We start from the raw sequence: 23270 nt of genomic DNA on the forward strand, positions 1-23270 counted from the left end.
TCCAATTAAGCCTCATCACTTCACGAGTCGCTTGTGCAAACAGGTGGACAAAGCAGCCGTGCTCCAGAAACAATTAAGTTTGACATTTAAGCCTTCATTAGCTAGAGTGGGATTTATCCAAAGAGGTCCTTCTGTAGTACGGCTAAAATATATCATTATATTTTATATTGTATAAGATATGATAATCATTGTATGAAAGTAACTTGAGAGCACACTTTCAAAATGGCCACCATCATTAAAAATCACTATGGTTGTTATTTTTCATGTAAATGAATTCCTTAAAGCTTGACAAAAAAATGATTGGGGATCAGGCCTGCAATCTGCTGATGCGCACAGAACGATCCTGCATTCAACCTCGGCCATCTTGGGTCAAATATTCAATCGAGTCAATCGTGTTTTTACTTTGACATTGATCAGCAGTCGCAGAGTTTTTGCTGAAAAGGAACAAATATCGATTTTACTCGACCTTTCGACTCAGTCAGATCTTGGTTTAGCGACTCCTGGAAATCAATCAGGTCCTTTGACAGCGTCCAGTAATACTAAAAATTTGGCCTAAATGGAATAAGAACTCTTAGACCTGAGCTATATTGGCCATCTGCAATACGTAAGGACATGAAAAAAAAATCTTGAAAATTAGTCATTAATTTGCTCATAGAATTAAAATATTAATTTTATTAATTAATATTAATGTATTAAAATTCTAAATATAAGCGCACAATATTTATATAATTACCAGTGGGTATTTAAAACAAAGAATATGCAACATTTGTGGTGGGAAGATCACAAACTAATTGTACGAGCTGGAAAACAAAACCTCAGGGAATGTTTATGTCTTTGCAGAAAATCAATGGCCCTGTGCTTGCTTTATCTCAACTCAGCACTCGAAAAGAAATTAAAGATATGTCATTATGAAGATACATGCAGCGGGTTAAGTGCTTCTGGAGCAATGTCGGTTATCACACGTTATAAAAAACAAATAACGAGGGAAAAAAATAGAGCGATTGCGGAAGGGCATTATCGTAACAACCTTGATCGACAATGCGTAAAACAAAGGGCAAATTAATTCGACTTTATAAGGGATGGGAGAATCTCCACTGGGATGAAAACAGAAGCTCAGAATATTCAATAAAAAATCCCGTGTAGAACATTGGTGCCTTCTACGCGTCGTTATGACACGGTGCTAGGGGTTGAATGATTTGAAATGTTTTTTTTTTTGTGTAATCAATGCTAATGTGATGATGTGTTTGAGTAATAATAGAATTCCAGCCTTTGTGATTTGAAAATTGCATTCTATTACATTACAATGTCAATTTGAATTGGATTAATTCTTTTTCGCAATTACACAGAAATTGTTCCATCTGTGTTTGTTCACTCGAACCGGAGGCTGTTTGGTGATTTTGTTCACAACTAACAAGAGGATTTAAGGCCAACATTAGCAAGTGACTTTTAAGAGTAGCTACTTGGTCTCTTTTAGCGAGTTGATTCCTATAAAATGCAATTGAGTCCCGCTGAACATCTGTAAAAATGCAGAAACTCTCGCTTGCCTAGCCTTTAACTAGAATTAATTGTGTTGCCTGTGACACCATAGTTGTCCAAAATGTTAACAGCTGCACAACATAGACAGCACCAACCCTTTCCAAAACAGTGATTATGAAACATAAAATTGGGAATGGCGGTGGCATTGCCTAAACGCCATCTGTTCACATTGCTTTAGTCGTTCACACACTTTCATGGCTCCACACTGAGGGTGACTTAGTAGAATTCCGTTTTCAGCGCTCCCCCCCATTGACGTCCATGAACACCAAGAGTGCAGTGTGGCCAAATTTCAATGCGCAATCGTCCTTGACATGAAACACACAATGTCACCTTTTCTGCAAAGACCCACGTAGACTCATCGTGTACAAATGAGTGCTAAGTTGACCTAAGACCTCAAAGACAATTTCATGTTTCTCTGAAAATATGTTCAGCCTTGACGCCTGAGTGGATACACAATAAAAAGAGAAAAGAAAAAAAAGACGGAATAAGTAGATTGAGACCGGGAGCCCACAATAATGTCAGATGACAGATGACCTTTGCAAAATTGAAATTGATGGATTGAAAGAGTTCAAATTAGTGTGTTGGGTTTAATACAGTTCAAAAATTGGCAAAACTAATAAATATGAATAAAGTTAGCACAATGTCATGTAAGTGAATCGTGAATGCAACAACTAAGTCGCGCAAACGAATTTAGCCAGCTAATGAATCTTTTCACCCATCAATTATGTGGGAGAAGTCATTTTGAAGACTTAATCCAGAAGTAAAATGTTTACAGGTACAAATATATTAATATTGCTAAACATGATTTTGATGCATGAATTTATACACTATATAAAAATGGTTGAAAAAGCAAAATAAAAAGTATAAAATACTGAGCCCTTAAATTTGATCAAAGTGGCCTTAAAAGTTTGACTTGGTTAAAGTTAGACTTTCCTCAAGCCAGCACAAGGTGTAGAAGTTCTTCCTTTGTAATATAAGAAAGTGTGAAGCAGAGGTAAGCAAGCAAAAAAAGTCAACGCAAGAAGAATCCACAGTGACTTCTCCCTCCTCCATACGTTGTGTTCTGACATTGATTTTTGCAGCTTGTGTTGTGCAAGAAAATAACTTATTCAAGTTGAGTCCTCTCTAGCCACTAGAGACTCTTGGAACAACAAACCAGAGGCAAATCAGGTACGCCAAAGCTAAGGAAAGTAATTTGTGGACTCTGTCGTGATTGTGGTGACCGCACGTCCCTTTGCAGTCCAACGCTAATGGCGCCCAATGACAGCAAAGAAAAGTGATGTGTAAATTGCAGGGCGGCCGTTCCGTAGGTGAATGACAAAGATTGAGCAAGTTATTTAAGTGCAGAACCGCGTCTAATGACTTTTATTGAATACTTTTGGCCTGTTCTGTTTCGCACCGATTACAGGTGCATTTGTCAGTTGTTGTGCCGTTGCTAAAACCAGGCATCATTTGAAAAGTACTTTGACTCATCTTTTACATTTTAGGAGATGTTTTTCAGAGTAAGGAGAAGGCAGTGAGAAGAAAGCATGAGATTTGAAGCGTTGTGGAGTTGGCGATGATCCTCTCGCTGCTCTCGCGGCTTAGTTGAGTGCAACTTCACGGGAAATGGTTTTACATTTGTTTTGTTTTTAGAACGCAGGATTAAGAGGATGAACCAACACACAGAACTCATCTGCTACAGTCGTTTATATTAAAAATTCTACAAATAAAGATTAGAACAATAATCCTGTGGATAAATTCACAGGTCACTACCAATTTACTAATTCACTTTTCATTGTTTTGTTCTGTCAGTCCGTACTTGACCCTGTAGGGGACGATTACAACGATGGACGAAAACCCACTTCTGATTTGACTCAGTCGGCCTTATGCAAAATAACTTTTCGTCCTCCATCCGTGAAATTGGAACAAACTGACAGAATGCTCATCACTGGTAACAGATTGACATTTAAATTTTTTTTAGCATTCCCTTCAGTCAGCAAAGCCCCGATTATCTGATATGTCTCTAAAAAGTAGTTTCTTTGTTGAACTAGTGAAAAAAATCCAGTAATCCTTTTAGTGGATTCCCCGGATAAGGTATTTCAAGATGAATGAACCTGCAATCCAAGTTCAGCATTGATACTGTCAACAGTTGAAAGATGTCATGCTTTTAACACTGGGGCGTGATGTGAATATTTTTGAACCACCATAAGAGTTAATGGTTAAAATCACAGGGTGCTCAGTAACTCCAAACGCATGCTCATTCATTCTAAGTTGCCTTGAGAGTTCCCAGTCAGCACGATGTAGAGAGAACAAATAAAAGCCAGGTAATCAACGGGTGTGTAAATAACACCGGGAAAAAAGTGTTTTCCTGTGGTGTTGATTCCTTTCACAATCGCTCCTGAGGGAAAAAAATCCTATGTAATTTATTCTGCAAGCGGCGGGTCGCTCAGGGAGGCTTGGCCGCCTAATATTTCAAAACCTATCGCGGCTGAGCAGATGTTTGCTGAGGGAAACAGCGGAAGGATTGTTGTCAGAGTAAAGGTCGAGTGTGTGGAGAGACAGACTCAAACAGATGGAACTTGTCTGCGGATGACCCAAATGTGACTTAAACGCTTCATATTCAACCTGTTCGAAAATTTCTGCTGCCTGACCTCATCCCGTAGCGAAGGGTCGGCAGAATTTTTTCATCTGCACTTTTCTCATTACGAACTGTCTTCCATCCTTACCTATTCCAGACATGTTTTTTATGCCTGGCTGAGTCCTTTTTTTTTTATCCATCCATCAGAAATAATGATCTGTGCTGGAAACATGCATGGGAAAATATGTTTACAGCAATGATGTGTTTTTCCACTAATGTGTTGAGGAGGACAAGAGCTGTCTCTGGCTACCTTCTACTAATATAGCAACAACATGTAAAGCGCATGCTGTGTAAACAAGCTTACAAGCGTGACACGTGTCAAGTGTTCACTTGAATTGTATTAATATTTGTTTTGTTAGATATACTGTAGTAAGACCGGAAAATCTTGAAATATTCTCTGTACATGACTTTTTTATGTTTATATTGTTTGATTTTAATGCTTGCTATGTTTGGTTGGCTTGTACTTCGGCCCGAGGGACTGCTGGATTAGTTTAAAGTAACTAACTTGAGCACATTTACGTCATATGATGTGATTAATGTGCATTGTCACTTCTTAAAAAAAAAAATATCGACTTGATTTATCCGATCCGATTGGGGCAAAAAAAAAAAAAAACCTCAAAATACAGCTCATATAGAGAAAATAAAGCTGAACCAAATGAGGCAAAACTTGTAAGGAAGGATAAGACAAAACTAAATTGAGGAAAGGTCAAAATAAAACAAGTGAATGATAAAATCATAAGGAAAGCATGAAACCAAAATTGCCAACTATCGGTTCAATTTCCGTCAAAGGAAACCTGAATAAAGGTCAAAATATTCAAAACAACCCCGCAATCAATATTGAGCAGCCAGCGCAAACATGTATGAATAATGCGTGACCGAATTCCTTGTTGTGAATCTCATTCTTTTTGTTATTCTTGATCCTGCAGATAAAGCCATTATATCAAATGTGAACCACATCAACAGAATCTTTAAAAAAAAAAAAAAGTTTTGCTTCCTCCTCTTCAAGCTGCAGGGCTAAATTTACTGGGAAAACAAAGATCTTGTAAACTAGTATGCCTTAATTAAGAAGATCAGGGAAGAGGGGATTATTTCTCTTGTGAACAGACTTCATAGATTTTTGTGGGCTACGTTTTTTTTTTTTTTTTTAAATGTACTGTACTTTTTGTATTTTGTTTGATCCAATGTGTTATTGCCCCCAGCACGACAAACCTCATTTACAGATATTTTACATTTGATTAAAGTGAGACTCCTGTTGTGTTTTTACAGCAGTAACAATCCTAAAGACCTTCCCATGGAACTACTTACTGTAGCGTCTGTTAATAAAGCAGCTCATTGTTTGCAGCATTCAGATGTGATGCCCTGCTTTTCTTGTGTATATGTAGTTCTCTCATTAGCGCTTTAGCCCCATAAAAAGAAAACAAAGCAAAAAAAACAACAACAAATAACTGTTATCATTTAATTAAATTCCATGTTTGACGCCAGACTTTAATTAAGATGTCTTATTAAAGAGCCCCTCTTTTTGTTTTGCTGGGGTGTTTGGCCGCCTTTTTAAAACGATAGTAAGAGTCGTCAATGAGATTGTAGACACAAAAGTGGAACAACAGAGCTGGCAACACCTTAGTTTTCCTCACGCTATCATTAAATTGAAAGAACAATTTTAAATCATGAGGAGGTTTAATGTTTGAGTGCATGGGTAGTAACGACTTTTACATTCGTATGGCACTCTAGTTTTTATGGCGCATTCAAGTGCACGTAAGCACAAACAATAATTAGGAATCTCTTTTTATGGCGCCGTGTTTGCAATGTGAAAACATTACCTTTTGCTGTTTGTCCTATTCAGACTCAGGAAACAGGCAGCGTATTTGAACTTGACGCGGATTAAATGATATGATGCTTGTACAGTTTTTAGAGAAGGGCGTAATAGTCAATCAGTTGACAGATTGATTTCGTAAAAATAAATTAATGGCATCTTGAAGAAATTGGAGTGCTTGGTTGCAAGCCGCAAATGAGGTGTCTATTCACTTTGACTCCCCACAAGGGGTTATGAGCCCAATTTATGATGTTTCAAATAGAGCCTGACATTTTGGGGGGAATTCCACGGGATGGGAGTCACGTTTACATTTAATTCTGGGTTTGGGACGGTACAGGATAAAAGGTTCATGGGAGCAGACGGGAGCCAGATTATCCAGTAACCCCGGAGAGTCCATGTGGAGGAAGGAGCGACAAACAATTTTTTTTTATTAACTCATTCACTGCCATTGACACCTATAGACGTTGAAGATGTGTTTAAACTGTACTGGCAGTGAATCAGTTTTAAAACAGTCATCAAACTTTCATGGTTCATGACATCTTGAAGAAAATACCATGATCAAAACGCTGACCTCAGACCCTGGCTTCATCCCCCCAAACATATTTTCCAAGAAACATTTGAGGCCAATTTCAACCTGCTCTCTTCCCTCATGACGAGCTGCAAAGTTCCTCTGGAGCGATGCAACAGGAGCTCCTCAGGCCACCTGAGCCTCTTGGGCAGCCTACTTTCTCCTCTAACCTACTTAGGAAGCTTTTTAAAAGATCCTAAAGAAAGCCTTGTTCATTTCTGGTTTCATCTCCGGGTGCTCCGGCGAAGACAGCTGATTGGAGGGTGGGACGTAAGCAGGGATAGACCGTCGGTGTGGGGTAGCCCACTGGGCGAGTTAGTGGGACAGCCGATTCATTTTTAGTACAGACAGAGATTCAATGCATGCAATTCGGTTGAGGAATAAGAATCAATTTAAATGATTGGATAAAAAAACAATTTCCCTGACTATGGCTATTGCATTTGTTGTCGTTTTCTATTCAGTGAGGCACAGCAGCATAAGATGCACTTGCATGAATAAAGATGCGGTTTTCCAGCGACATAAAAGTCTGACTGTCCATACATTAAGCATCCCGGACAAATTCTGCATCCCATATCGTTTTTCTTTGTCTTTATATGCCATTCCTTCCGTAGTTCAATCACCTGATTCCGAAAAACATTTTAATTTCTTCCTGTTGCGCATCATACACCGCATTGACTAAATTCACTTATTTTTATGACAAAGTACAGCAATCTACATGCGTCTTCCCTTATTGCTGCACAAGCTCGACTTAAGACGATTATTTTCATGACATCAAAGTACAACAATCGACATGCACACGTTTTTACCTGATACTTTTGATAGTTCCACGTTGTATAATGTGAGCCCAGCAAGGCATTGCAGCACTGTCTTCCATAAAGATATTATCTTTATTTCTGTGACAGTGTCATCAAAATGCACGTCGAGTCTTTATTTCTGTGGCAGTGTCATCAAAATGCACGTCGAGTATGTAATGTGGCGTGAAGACATTGGCATTCATCGTCTCCATCCTATGTAAGAATATAGCGCTTTTGTCTCTGTCTTTTTTTTTTTTTTTTTTGGGATATGGCAGAATTGGGATTCTGAAAAGTAATCCCATTACAATTGAATTATGATATAAGACTCTGTGACAGTCGGGAATAATTGTCTTTTCCTTTCACGGACTCCAACTCTAAAGTGCATTCTACGAATAAACTAATTTGGTGAAATAATTTATTATTTCAGGCAGTCAGAAACTGATGCTACAGCTAATTAGCTATCAAAATAAATACTTATAGAACTGACCTGGGGTCATGAGCTGCATAGGAAAAAAAACCTAGCCCTAACCCCAGCCCTAAACCCAACCCTAGCCCCAAACTCTAGCCCTAAGACCAATCTTAGCCCGAGCCCCAACCCTAGACCTAAACCCAACCCTAGCCCAAACCCTAGCCCTAACCCCTTACCCTAACCCCAACCCTAACCCCTTACCTTAACCTCACCCCTAACCCCAACCCAACCCTAACCCTAGACCCAACTCTAACCTAACCCTAAGCCCTAGCCCCAACCCCAACCCTAACCCAACCCCAACCTCAGGGTAGAAAGTTTGAGTTCCCACTAAGATTTGAACTCACATCACTGGGTTCAGAGTACTAACCACTACACTATGGAACCATGGCTTGTGTGGTATATGCTGGTGTACCACCCACATGAATTTGAAGCTGTTTTATTTTCTCATATTTCTACTTTAACCTCATTCTCCTTGTGTTATAGGCAGACACTGCTGTAATTCAATAGTTCACATTGAAATCAATCAGTTCTGCAGTGCAGCAGGTTTAACAGAGGTTGTTCATCCCTTGTCATCTCCCAATTAGATTCCATCCCAGTCATGAAAGAATTTGGAATTTTCTTTTTTAGCCCCAAGCACTCCGATTTGTTGAGCCAGTCCCTTAGCATCCCCAGTTATGGTCAGGATCACATATTTTGAAAACAGCTGCTTGGAGAGTTAAATTGTCCACAGGCGTCACTATAAAGTAATAAAGCACTCAGCACATTCATATGCTGTCATGCTCCTAAGCATCTGAGGAGGATAAAAACTCCTGACTCTCTTATTTTCTTTTAGTTTTCCCTGCAAAAATCTTCTCTTGAGGGCTTATCATCTTGTATATGATCATATTTCAGTGATTCTCCTGCCATGAGGGAGGGAGTGGCACAAACACCTTACTATCAAAAAATATAATACTTACCAGTCTTTGGGGAGCTTGAAGTTGTTTGGAGTTTCAGAAAGTTTCCAAAGTTTGCGCTTAATGAGCCATGCAGTTGTCTTCACTCAAGAGCCGTGCGCCACTGTATAAAGGTTACATGCCATTTTATATGAAGCCATCAATCACACCTGCTCTTACTTTGTCTGTCTTTTTACAAGGTAAAATGTAAAAGTTCCATTCTCTATGATTTGCAATAACAAGCAGCTAGAAAAGAAAAATATGACTTGAACTTCAATAGTACTTGTCTGTACTTTATGTACATCTGACTCAAGGCCTCTTGGAAGTGAGTGAAGAAGCTTCATTTAGACAAAACTAGTGCTTTGCCAGAAGATAATCACTAGACAAAAGTAGTGCTGGTCTTGGTGCTGTACGTTTGAGGTGAAAACATTTTTTGACACCATTTTAGCTCCCAGTAACAAGTCTGAGTCATCAAGCATTTAAACACATCTGCTCCAGATTGAAAAGCTCTTTTCGACCTTGCAAAACATTGCTCTGAATTTACAGAATATTTCTTCATCTTGACATGTTTCACACACATTGGAATGTTAACCGCTCAGCTCGATAAATCTGTCCGCTATTCAGCCATGCGAATTCTTACTTTTGGGTGGCTTAGAGGTTGATGAATGAAAGAAACGGTCAGCCTCAAATTGTCATAGTTTGAAATCCAAGAATTATATCTTTTTTTTCTTTTAATGATAACCAGTGAGTGCAGTGAAAAAGAAAAGACGTATGAAAATATACAAGGTAAAATGAACAAAAGAGCTATCCGCTTCTGAGAAAAAAAAAAAAAAGCCTCTGTGCCGTTCTCACCTTCAATGCCCGAGTGCTTCTCTGTGCTTTTCACAAAAGATTGATCTATCATCTATTTTAACAGGAATTCGCCTTCACCTCTACAGGGGACGGTGTGTGGTTAGCAAATTGTCAAGTTGTCAGCAAAAGTTTTCAAAACGTAGACAAAGTCCATCGACTGACAAACTGGCCAAAATATAGAAATCCACAGCGACGGGCCAAATGAGGTTAATAGTCTCATCTAATGAACATTCTGGTTCAACACATCACACATTTAGACACATTTAGACATATTTAGATTCAAGTTGAATCATACTGTAAATACTTTTAAAAAATCGGACAAATTGAGTTTAATAGTATATTTATTCTAAATTTTATTACGACTACTACCAATTGTGGGAAAAAGCAGTTGTCAATATTATGTATTAAGCGGATTTGTTGATTTAGCGGCACTAATTTTGCAGTAAGGAGATCTTTCGGTGAATTTAAGCACGCAATTAATATAAATAGAAATGTCAAGTTTGCTTTTGTTTTCCTTAAATGCTCCTCCTTAAGGACTCTGGCGCGACGCATTTGAAGCTCCAAAACAAAAAACATTTGTCATATCAGCCATATGAATTATTGCCATGAGACGGCTTTCGACAAATCTTTTTAATTAGCTCATTGCGCCTGATTAACCTTTAGCTAACTGAACAGGAACGTTGATTGTTTCTTTTTCCCTTTGAAGGATTTAACCTCCAAAAATAAAAAATCCACATCTGATAATCGCTTGCTTCAAACTGGGGTCGGCATCCATGTTGGATAAGGCCAGGAGAAGCAAAGTGGAAAATGTCAGTCCACTTTAAAGGCGAGCAGCCAAACAAAGCAAGCAAAAGGGCAGCAATTTAAGACCATTACAGGTAGAGCAATTTAGTGCTTGTATTATTTCATAGCATCAGGAAATCCAATCTAGCCATAATTCAACTGTGACATTTGGACACATCCTCATATGTGAATGACAGAATAGCTCAACGTTGCCAGCCATCATATCAGAGCGTAACTGAATCAAAGTCAACAGCATTTTCATTATGGTCGAAATGTTTTTTTATTTTTATTCCACTTTTCAATTTGTGAAAACAAGATGCGCTATCTATGAAAATAAAAGCTGTGTATATGATATAAAGAACAATACAATATCATAATGCACTTTATGAAACGTACGAATACAAATATTCCAAATTTGATGAAAACATTGTGACATTATGGAAAATTTGCATTTTAATGCAATTTGGTGCCTGCCATTTTTATAAAGTGATTACATTTTTTTAAATGTAATTTCCCTACTCAACCTGCAAAAGAACATTGCATACAGCACGACCTGTTTATTACTCTCATCGGTTTTAAAACCAAAGTAAACCTCAACAAAAGCGAACATGAGTAATGGCATGCTTGACCATCAATCAAATGTAGGCGGAGGCAAAGCAACACCGCGGACCACCTGCCGTATTGATATTCTCGCTGCCACCGAAAGGAGGGAATGGGCTGTTACTAAAGGGGAGGCAAAGAAACAAAGTGCTCTGTTTTTACACCGGGGATATTAAAGCTGCTGCAGAAGCGAACGCCATCCATCACCAGCCGCGTTTAGATACGAAGCTGAGGGCTTTCACGTCACCTTCTCCACCCAAACTGCGCACACTTCATTTAAAGCAGTCAATGAGGCCATGTGACTGATGGAGGGAGCAACAATTGAACAACAGTCTGGACTCAGAATTAAGACATTTGTCTTAGTCGTTTCTTATTTGGAGCCAAACTTTTCCCAAAAGTGCACACATTGTGCTACTTAATATTCATCCAGTCCACAAGCTGCCAAGTACAGCAAGTCCATTTATCACCCTCGACTGTCACGTGGCTCCTCACTTTTACACAAATCCTTTCGAGAAAGTTGGGTTGGCTTTAGCTTTGGATTTTTTATTTTGACCAATAATGTCAGCCATTCATAATGATGATCATAAAATAGAAAATGAAACTGTTAGCTTATTTGGCAACTACAGCAAACCCGCATTACTGTGAACATTTTTGAATAATAGCCTCCACCCTCCCATCCATCCACCCACCCATCCATCCACCCACCCATCCATCCACTCTCCCATCCACCCACTCATCCATCCAACCATCTTGAGTTCTGAATATAGCCCAAACTATGATCACAAATCACTAACATCATTTCACGCCCATTTTATGTTACCTTTCAAATGTAATGGCTCGCAGATGGAAAAAAAAAATAATGCTCCAGAAGTGTGAAGATGCTGCTTTGTGTCGCTGCTTTGCAATCAGTGAAATGACCACTTTTCACTTATGTCAAATCATAAGACTCCATTAAGAAGAATGGAATTGCTGTTAATTCATTCCAGGCCCGTATCACATTAATTCCAATGGCATTAATCATTGACAAATATGGCTATTTTACTATGATGTATTTTGGGTGTGTTTAGTTACATATCTATGTATTTATAATTTAATTTATTTACAAATTATAGCTAAATGTCGTTCAAGTTTTGCTTGTCATTCAAATTATTCTCTTCCTCATTGCCGATATTTCTCATCGTGGATGCGAGGTATACAACAGATGCTATTTAATAAGGTACGGGACTGGACTCCAAACCAGAAATATGACCATTTTAAATCAGTTAATATCATCCAGCTGATTAATTGGTTGGGCACCAAACCCATTTGAATAAAAATGATTATTTTTAGCCAAATTGATGAGTCATTTGTGACCCACTTACATAAAAGTTTGGGTGCAGTCACTCGAGCATCTCAGGGTTAATTACACGCAAGTGTAATATGCCATCTGGTTTGGAAGGTATTGTTGAGTAAAATTAATATGTTGTTGATGGAAGGTTTAAGAGGTAAACTGCCAAGTGGCTATGAGAGATTGATGACTTGCAGGTCGAGTAACACCGCTCCTTTATGTGTTTACAGCGGATTTTCACGTTCTGGCATTCAAGTCATCAATCTTGCTGGAATAAATAAAAGTGACAAATTACAGTGTGTGCTCTTTACACCTATCAAGGCAACAGTAACACAAACATTTCGTCGTCCTTTGGTCGCCCTTGCGACGGCGATAGTTGATGATCTTCATCGCCGTTGTAACAAAGTGTGATTTTGCCACTGCTTTCTTTTCTCTCTCCTGGGAGTAAAACGCAAGTCGGACGGATTGATTTCTTTGGTTTCACGCTGCCTCTTCTTCTTCTTCTTCTTCTCATTAGATTTGAATTTATTTTCGTTGCATCATCTGTTCAGAGCGTGCTGTTCCTTCTGCGTCTCTGACAAAGACAACAAAAAAGCGCAATTGAGATTACATCTTTTTCTTATTTTTTGTCACGCGCTTTATACATTTCAAGATAAGGTTATGCATTTGTTAGTTCACGATCATTTTGCCATATTGTCATGTCGTTGCATCAGTCATGAATCTACAAGAGCTATGGGCAACTTTTTATTAGTGCCACTAAGGGGTGACATGCTACCATACACATCCTCACAAGTCTGCCATCAAGTGGACAGATGTGATGTTACAACTCAACACCATATAATTAATTGCCCAGCCCTATTTTACAGGATTATTTATGCCACAAAATAATTATGTGATTACGGATTGGATACGTACTGTGTGTGTATGGAGAAGCAGGATCCTTGTAGTTGAAGTTTAGAGGAAGCAGCACACAGCGCAGGAGGAAGTCGATCCAATAATCCAGTCCTCAGTGCATTTTTCAGCATGAAGACTCAAGAGCTTCGGGGCTGAGGAGAAAGTACGACACCTGCCTGCTTCTTGGGCTTACGAGTCTTATCGTGTCAGGGAGGATAAAAACAGCAAAAATGCCTCCAAAGTCAATATCAAACCAGAGCGTGCGATGGTGCCATGTGAATATTTGAGATAGCCATTATTGCAGTCACAGTTCATTAACAGGAGTAATTGTCTCGCTGAAGGATACCAAGTGTCAAAGCACAGTGAGATGCATTTTATCATCCAATTTTGTGTGGATTAGTGTTTTCCAGATACTTGTTATCAGGTCACTATTGAAGGCTGACCTCCACAAAAGACTAATATATGCCAACCTGTGATCTATGTTCTTTGCAGATACGGAGACATGGTGCCAAAGACCATCGCCGGAAAGATCTTCGGGTCTATCTGTTCGCTCAGCGGCGTGCTTGTCATCGCCCTGCCCGTGCCCGTCATTGTTTCCAACTTCAGTCGCATTTACCACCAGAACCAGAGGGCGGACAAACGCCGTGCCCAGAAGGTAAAGACTTACATGTATCTTCTACAAAAATGATTTTGTTTATTTGAACTTGTCTTGTTCTGGAGCTTTTTTAATTTACTTCTCTTAATTGAACATGATTATTTTTTATGGACTGAGTCAAAATAGAGGACCAAGGACAAAATGTTTGACCTCAATCAACCAGCACCCAGAGCTACAAACACCTTAAAACTCACAAATCCACTGCCCTTTTATTTGACATTCTTGTACATTTCTCACACACACGCACACACGCACACACAGACACACACACTTCACAGCCGAGTGTCAAATGTTAGCTATCCACTCAGTGCTCTCACCTCGTGAGCGTGACCTTTTCCACAGGACTCCATAAAAGAAGCATTACGATAAGAGCTGCTGGAAGCAAATTGAGGAGGTTGACGTATTTGATGGGTCGTGACCCTCGTTAGTCTCAGCACAACAGTCACCGGACGCTTTGTTAAATAATCTTGCTTCCTCTATCAAATGAGAAAAGAGCACACAAGGAGACACAACTTGAGTTTACATATGAATACAAATCAACAAAAGAACAGTAGCGGAATGAAAAGTGGGACAAAAGTTTGGTCGTTGGAATCCGGGCAAAACTAGGGCATACTAAAAAATGAAATTCTACTTCATATGAATTCATCCATCTATTTTTTAAGCACTTGTCCTTAACCAATCAGACAGCAGACATACACAAACAGCCATTTACACTCGTTTTTGATATATTTTTATATCTGTGTTTGGCATACAATTATTATTTACTTAAGACTTTAGGACCCGGCTATCGCAGGTTAGCGACACGCTTTGCAGAGTGGCAAGAAGATCCAGTCATTTGGATTTTTCTGAATAAGAATACTTTCTACTGACTTTCTGAGCTTGCAAAGTTTCACAAGAATATAATAAGCCTTATTAGAAGTCGTTCCCTGACAGAAGGGTAAAGAGACCGTCATCATTAGCAGTAGACGCCGGCAAAATTCATTCAGCCAACGCAAAACATGCACCATTTAATCTGTGGCATCGAAGAAATATAGCTTTCAGAATAATGCTTTCATTAAATTCATTGTTTTTATTTTATCTTGGGTTCTTATTCTTATTACATCCAAACGGTTCTTATTATTTCATATTTCAAAATGTTAAAACTTGATTGCGGCAAGATTATGACTTCCTTTTTCACCACATGGACGTTTCCTTCCTTAATTGTCATAACGTTGCAACTTTTCTCGTAATATGACAACTTTCTCACAACATTCCGACATCATTCATAGAAATTTTCAAATTCCTTTTTAGCCTCCAGTTTGGTTCTCCATTATATTCCATTGGCCAAACTGAGATTTTGTGTAAACAACATGACAGTGATTTTGACCGAACTTGACCGCAGGCAAAGTCAGAGCTGAGTAAACTTAACGCAACCTCCATTTGGGCCCAATCGACCGTCAAAAGAGTGACAGGTGCTCGCAAGCCTGACCAATCGCAATCGACTTCCTGCTGTATCAGAGTCAGTTATTCCCTCTCATTCTTCCTCCTCGTGTCAAGCGCAACCTTTGATCAGCCGAGACGAGCAAGAGGCAGCATTCTGGCTGTCAAACTCACTCTCATTAACTTATCGCAACCGAGACGGACACTTTCCATTACGCGTGCAAAGCATAAAACGTGATAATTAAATCGCTTGGCAGGTTTCGGCAGATACAATTTCCACAAGTTCCCCAACTATTTCTCTGACTTTATGACTTATGCCAGGTCTGGTTTATTGGGCCGCGTGAGGAGCTGAACCCGCTCGAGGAGATCGCTCACTTTTACAAGCACTTGAGGCGGCTTCATATCCTTCGCAGCTGCCCTAATATCCTCTTCATTTTAGCAAAATTCAATTCTCAATCTGTGGCATTCTCCATCGGCCTTCCTCTGCTGAGTTATCAAATCCATTTTTCCAGGGGCTGACTCGTTTATTCTAGTACAGCGCAAGAGATAAAGAATTTAAAGTGTTGATCTCCAGTAGTGTTTTTCACCATCTTTAGAGCTGCAGCGAGGATACAAGAAAGTAGTCTAGTGATGCTAGCTAACTAGCTGGCACATTCAGTTCGTGGATAAATACCATTAAAAATAATTGCAACGACAGTAACAAAGAGCTTAAAGTAACATTCAAGTTTGTCCACCTGTTTTCTGTGTCCAGAAAGCTCGACTGGCTCGTATACATTTAGCCAAGTCCGGCAGCGCCAACGCTTTCCTGCTGAGCAAACGCAATGGACTCCTAAACGAGCTTCTGGAGCTGACGGTGAGGGATGACTTCTGACTCTTCAAACCAACAGTGAAGTAGAATAATGGAGAAGTTCACACACACACACACACACACACACACTGATCTAGATGCCCTCAACATGACAATTACTGCCTTAATTTACCAATTTAAAAGTCCTTCCGAGGGCTATAAGGAGAAGTGGAAATGACGACTTTGTCAGGGCAGAAGTGATAAGAGCAAAATCACACGCAGTACTTTTCACACTTGCCTGCAAAACTCTAAAGTCAGACTCAAACTTTTATCTGGCTTGTTTAGTTGCTCCCGGTGATAATTAAATATCATGTGCATGAAAGGAGTGTGCAGGAGGAGAACAATGTACAAAGTACAAAGGAGGCCCCAAGAGAACACATACTTGCAGTACTAGTACTACAAAAATACTGGTATCTTCTGAGGGCAGGAAAAATAGCCATTTATTTGATTCCCATTTTTTTCCCCCTCGAAAAATAAGTTTGTTCCACACCTCAAAAATAGATGGTTTGTGGAATCCGAAAAAAAAAAGAAATTCTTAATGAATGTAAATAAATAAATAATCCTGCTGTATATTAGCCTAATACTATAACTGCAATGACTATAATAATAGCCATTCTTAATTTAATGCGCAATCCCCCCCCCAAAATAATACAAATGTCTGTGCTGATTATAAATTGTTAATGTTAATATGTTAATGTTGTTAGTATAAATTGTTATTTCTTTCTATTTGTGCAGAACGTCAATCATCACGGTCAGGGTAATCTGTAAAGATTGAATTGGGGCAACTGGATGTTTCGCTGAATTTGATTCTTGGAAAACAATCACAAATGACGCATGCAACTTATGTGTTTGGTATCTTCGTAAAAAGCACTTCCAAGAAGAGAGAACTTGAAAGCTAAGGACAGAAACATTACATTTTTCATGGATCAGATGGAGCTGGGCGACCAAATGCAGCCTGGACCAGGGTTTATTCAGCAAAACAAACTAATAGACTCGTCAAACTGAAATGACTTAACGAAATAACAAAAGGACTAACCGACAGGGACGCGAAACAAAGGACGTGAAGACATTAAGACAACAGGAACCAAAAGACATCAAGACAACCACAACACACAATGATCCGACGAACCAAGACAGAGACACATAGTAACACGGCTGGGGACGAGACGTGACAAAATTGCAATTATGCCATTAGGCTAACGCTTGATTATATCTTGAAAAACAAAAGATCTAATTTTATTTCGCGGGGAGAAAAATATATGAGTCAAGTTTTTGGGATTTGACCTTTCCTTTAATACAACATTATCCCTGAACAAAGAAAAACACTTTAAAATTTTCCTGTGTGGCTCTTCACTCCATAACAAAGGGATAAGGGGGGGAGACTATAATAAAACAAGACTTGTATTCCTTCAAAGAGAAAAAGGCCCCATGTGGTTCAGCATAGATATGACATAAAATATATATTTTTCACTTTCATGCGAAGACATGACAAGATCAATAATAATCTTGAGCTCAGCTTGAAAGTTGAAATGTCTGTTGTGGGGGTTAAACCCAGTTGAAGGTTCACGGCAGCCAACGTGGGGGTGGTGCTAATCCTCAGAGCTGCTTCTTCACTTTCTTTGCAAACTTTGCCTGATTTCTGCCTGTCAGAATCGCAAAAAAAAAAAAAAAAACAGCCAGTAAAAATATGCCAACTACTGGAATATCGATTAATGATATGCGCTATTTATGGCACTGGGAAAAAAAGACAGGGTTCTTGATTCTAACCTTGAAATTTTTTGTGTCAAACAAATTTTGCATCCATGTATCAATCTCCTCATCTGATTCTTGTGTTTTGCTTCATTTCATTCATCCGCCTTCTCTTGCTCTTCTTCCGCCGCCGTTACATTGCATCTCTTAACACTTGCACATGGCTTATATCCTTCCATTTCCTCAAATCCATTTGGATCTAATCGAATCGGGAGTCGACGCCGGCGCTTGAGTATTACCATATAAATGCCATCTGCGAGTGGCTCTCGGCAAATCTGCCGCGTGGCTGTCGGCGAGTCAAATTACAGCGGCACGGCGGCGGCTGTCAAGTCAGTCAGTGGCGCTGAAGCGATATGTGACGCTTTTCTCCGTCAGTTAAATTAACTGCCGCCTCCTGGCTCCCTATTAGGATTTTTATTTGTTTTGACGGAGTTTATTAGCGGCTCACGTCAGGCTCATTATCATTTAAGGTGTCTTCTTGGATATTCTGTCAACTTCCAAGGCCTTGTTAGATTAGTTGGCGCTCATGTCCTTGTTTCATCACATTTCAAGATTAAATGTCTTCTTGCGTGAACTTATTGAGCTACATGGCCTTCAATTTGTCTTTATTGTATAACAGCCCCCCCTTCCAGAAAAAAAAGTAATGGAAATGGAAAACACACTCATCCGGACGGTTAGTATTTGTGCTTCCGATTGGGTTATAGGACCAAATCTTAATGACATTTTTGTTTAAAAAAAAAACAAAAAGCATGTCTGCTTCAAATCAAAATTGCAGATTTCCTTTCTTTTCAGTCATGGCTGATATGATTGACCTGCCCATCTTATTTAATGTTATTAGGTGAAATAGGCTTCAGAGAAAAAGGACGAGGACTACTGACCCAAAATAGCTTTTCAGTCAAAGTTTCTTGAGACTTTTTTGTGTGACAGACTGACAATCTATATTTCATGTTGCTCTGTGAAACTGGCTTCCGGGCTGATCCCAAATTCCTTAGAACAATTTTTTCATCAAAGGACTGTTAGAAACAGACAAATTAACACTTCAAAACCAAAATGGCAGACTTTCTGTGTCTTTTCAGGTGTTGGCTTCGCTAGACGATCTCATGACAGACATATCTACCAAATTATGTCTTCCTAAAGTGAGACTGGCTTTGGGGTGGAATTTTCCCAAGCCTCTGAAAAATATATAAAAAAGGCAATTTTCGGGAGTCAGGCACACTATTAATGCAATGCACCAAAATGTTGTAGATTTTGGATTATTAGAGCCTCGCATTGAGGCTTGAAGCATTGAAAGGAGGAATGCAATCACAGAGAAGCTGCCACGTTGCTCAGCCCACGTTCTTCCAGTTTGCTTCACGAGCGTGCGGAATGTGAATGAGGATCGTTGCGGCTTTATCGCCCGCCACCCAAACCCTTTGAGCACACGTGCTGGGAGACAATTTCATTGTTTTTCATCTTACTTGGCAATGCTCGAGACAAAGCGTTCTTGTCTTTCAAACCTTTTGAAAGTCTCGTTTGAGAACGTAATCTATAATCTTGTTTTTGTTTTGTTTCGCTGACGTCTGAAAGCCTTTAGGTAAATTTCAAACAAGTTTGAACCCTAGTAACTACGCATCCTAACGTCAACCCTAAACACACCGGAGTATCTTCGTAAATACAGTATTTATATGTATATATATATATATATATATATATATATATATATATATATATATATATATATATATATATATATATGTGAATGCGGATGTGCCAACCATTCAGCCACTGTGCCACCCAAACTAGATGTTTTTAAAAAAAACATTCAATGTTTCATTTTTCTAACACCTGCTAACTTTGTTCCATCAGGGTGCAAATGCAGGTGAGCAGAAGCTGCCCAAGTCATCGTGTCTTTTGGAGAGCCAACACCACCATCTGCTGCACTGTCTGGAAAAAACAACTGTTGGTGCAACACCTCAAAATTCTGTCTCCTCCTGCCTTCTCCTCAGGTCTTAAACATTCTGACACATGTTCCCCTACAGGCTCATGAGTTCATAGATGAGCAACTGTATGAGCAGAACTATTTAGAAGCTGTCATGCAGAGCTTCCCCGCCCACAGAGCCTCAGTGAGCAGCTGTGAGGCCTCAACCCCGACCTGCTGCGGCCGCAGGGCCAAGAGCAACATAACCCTGCCTGATGCCGCTCTCCAACCTGGACCCAACCAACAGGGCCCCTTGCAGGAGCTCAGCGCCATCCACATCCAGTGTGCTGATAGGCCATTGCATTCTACCAGGTGAAATAAAAGAAAGAGCCTCACCCTAACAGCGAATGAGACTCTTTCATTGCCGATTTGAGCTTTCATTTGAACAGATTCAGAATTAAAATTCAGAACTTAAATCTAAGTCAAAACAATAGTAGGCTATGTATTAAATATAAATGATGTGCTTTGTCTCCTCGTAGTCGTTCAAAACTCAACCTGAAGCCAGATGACGTCGGCAGGCTCAATTGCAAAGGCGGCCGGATGACCACAGCCATCGTCAGTCTCCCGTCGCCGCCGGCCCTGAGGACGCCCGACGTCAACAACCTCCGCGGTCCCCCCACCCGCAGGCCGCAGACTCCCTCCCCAGGGCCCAGCATCCAGACCACCACCAGCTCAGCCAATGTCGTCAAAGTGTCGGCCCTGTGACGCTTTTAGCCACCAAGACTTTTGTAAATATGCGATGGACACGGGTGACCACGTCACAGTGGAAGCTTTGAGACACTGCGGTGCAATTAGCATACCAGTCCAGCAGGTGGCCGTGTTCAGCTTCTACAGTTTAGTTCAATAGGTCAAAAAATTGTCACAAAATTGTTGACTGTGCTTACATGAATGTTATTTTTCTGTGTTTGTGTTGTCATCAAAATGCCTTTACTTTAAAGCATCAATTTGAAAATAAAAAAGTTCATATTTGAAATTTTGTTTTATAAAACTATATCTGCAACCAGGTCATGATGGCCCCCGACTTCTCTCAGTAAAAAAAACCTGTTGTTCAGGTGGAAACGTTGAGCTAAATGAATGTGTTTTAGTCAACTCATGCCTTTTTTTCCTCTTAACTTACCGTTTGCATTTTTTAAAAACTATGTATTTGTGGAACAAGCCAATCAATGTGATGTATGGACAAAATAATTGGGTCATAGTTGCATCTACTGAAAGTGAAAAAATGTCTTTTTAAAAAAATATGTTTCTGGTCCATCCAATTGACCTTGTGTAGGCACTACTTGTTCTCACTGTATGTTGTTCATGTAAAGTGTGTATTTGCGTCACATTGGCTATTGCAAAAACCCAATGATTACATAATTTGTAATGGTTTGCTTTCCAACAAACATCCAAATTTGGCCTTTGTTAGATAAAAATATACACATTTGGAGTGATTTTTGACTGGTTTTGAAATGATGACAATTTTATACAAGTTGAAGTGACAGCAAGCTTAAAATGCATTAAAAACTCCTGAAAGCAAATGCGGCTAAAATAAAAGGCACAGTTTAATGAGCACATAAATATTGCTGTTGTTTAGGTTTTGTTCCTGTGGGAACATCTCATTATTTATAGCCAATAAAGTGTAACTAATTTCCAAGGGCGCTGAAACTTATTTTATTTTGTCAGAGTTTAGCACAAATCTAGTTGGATTTTGTAAAAAAAAAAAAAAAAAAAAAAAGTCATTTTGAGTATGATTTTTAACTAAATAATGACGAGAGGACAAGTAACGTCATTCACTGTATGTATTTGTATTCATTTTTGTGACATTCATTCCTGTGTTATGGTTGAAATTCAAAAGGGAGAAAACATTCTGACAAAACTCCTTGAACGCGCCACCAAAATCAAACTACATAATAGTTCTTGTCACTTGTAATGCAAAAAAGTGAATGAACATCTTGCTTGTCGTTTCTGTGAAGGTCTTGGCTTGAATGTTTTGTGTTGCTGTTCTTTATCTGTGTGTGCGTGTGTGTGTGTGTGTGCGCGCGTGTGTGTACAAGTGGATGTTTGAGACTGCCTATGTTTGTTCTGACAGAAGTTTGATGACCATTAAAATGCTGCAAGTGTCAATATTTGTGTCTTCTGTCTCACTTGGGACCACAACCCGTAATAAAATAATAATAATAATGGCTTCAAACTAGGGTTGTAAATGGGTTAGGAGTTTAAACTAGGGTTTCAAATGAGACTTAGGGTTTCACACTAGGGTTCCAAATCTTAAAGTATGAATATGTATACACAAAGAAAAATGTAACAAAATCATTAGTGCTTAATCAAATTATTAAGATTTATTTTCAGTATGGTTTGAAACCCTAACCCTAGCTTTAAACCACGTTTGAAACCATAACCCTAGCTTTAAACCTTACTTTGAAACCCTAACTCTAGTATGAAACCCTACTTTGAAACCCAAACTCTAGTATGAAACCCTACTTCGAAACCCTAACCTCTAACCCTAACCCCAGGTTCGGTTATATATACAACATAATATATACCATATATATATATATATATATATATACCATATATATATATATATATATATATATATATATATATATATATATATATATATATATATATATATATATATATATATATATATATATATATATATATATGTCTTCCACACCATGCAAGCCAGCGTTCAGTAGGGTTAGTGCTCTGGACTTGGAGCACGAGGATTGGACTTCGAATTTCAGAGGGACCTGAGGTGATTTTTAGTTTTGAAAAATTTGCAACATAGTTGCTCGTGTGCGGCCCCATTAAACCTTATAGGGTTAGGATTGGATATAGGGTTAGGGTTAATTGATAGAACTCTATTCATAAAGCCATAACCAAAATAAATGGTGGTGCAGTGTATTGTTATAAACACTAGATGGAAGTGTCGTAGCACTCAAATCTCTGCATCAGTTAACTGCACGACAAACGAAGGCACACTCGAGTGCGCTGGTAGTGTGACACGCGGCGCACGTTTGGCGCACGCGCTTGTCTGCAGCCTATTCTGACAAAAGTGGCGTCCAGTAAATATGACAAATTAGAAATTCATCTTAACTAACAAATGTTTTTTTTTACTTTTCGAGCAAGCCAATAAAGATTCAAACTTCCTGCTCTCCACACCTTTTTTAAGTTGTCTACACTGTTTGTACTGTGTCCTTTCTGCATCCATTGCAGCCTGGTCATCCTGGAAGAGGGACCCTCCCATCTGTGGTCTCTTCTCAAGGTTTCTCATTTCCTCTAGTTGGAGTTTTGAGTTTTTCCTTGCCCTCCTGAGAGTTTAAGCTCAGGGGATGTGTGAGAATATTTGTCATTTTTCACATGAGTGTTTTAGTCACCTAAATGTTGTACAGAGGCTGTGATGTACCGAAATCAAATTCCTTCTTTGGCACGCTCAAACATGGCGAATAAAAACTCTTGAATCTTCACAGAGC

At 39.2% G+C, this 23270-nt stretch overlaps 1 protein-coding gene across 1 annotated transcript in view; it reads left to right on the forward strand.

The window, feature by feature from the left end:
• LOC148391027 (A-type voltage-gated potassium channel KCND3-like) overlaps window positions 1-21915 on the forward strand; it is a 36468-nt gene extending 14553 nt beyond the window's left edge. Inside the window, exons 3-7 of the mRNA XM_088388702.1 lie at window positions 13678-13840; window positions 16011-16112; window positions 19701-19793; window positions 19874-20124; window positions 20292-21915. Coding sequence (XP_088244828.1) covers window positions 13678-13840; window positions 16011-16112; window positions 19701-19793; window positions 19874-20124; window positions 20292-20517 — 835 coding nt within the window. The 3' untranslated portion in view covers window positions 20518-21915. The remainder of the gene's footprint in view (window positions 1-13677; window positions 13841-16010; window positions 16113-19700; window positions 19794-19873; window positions 20125-20291) is intronic.
• The last annotated feature ends 1355 nt before the right edge of the window (window positions 21916-23270 follow it).

This window comes from Syngnathus floridae, chromosome 11 (genome assembly GCF_059516105.1).
Source record: "Syngnathus floridae isolate MCC-2025c chromosome 11, RoL_Sflo_1.0, whole genome shotgun sequence".
In the NCBI taxonomy this organism is placed as follows: domain Eukaryota; kingdom Metazoa; phylum Chordata; class Actinopteri; order Syngnathiformes; family Syngnathidae; genus Syngnathus; species Syngnathus floridae.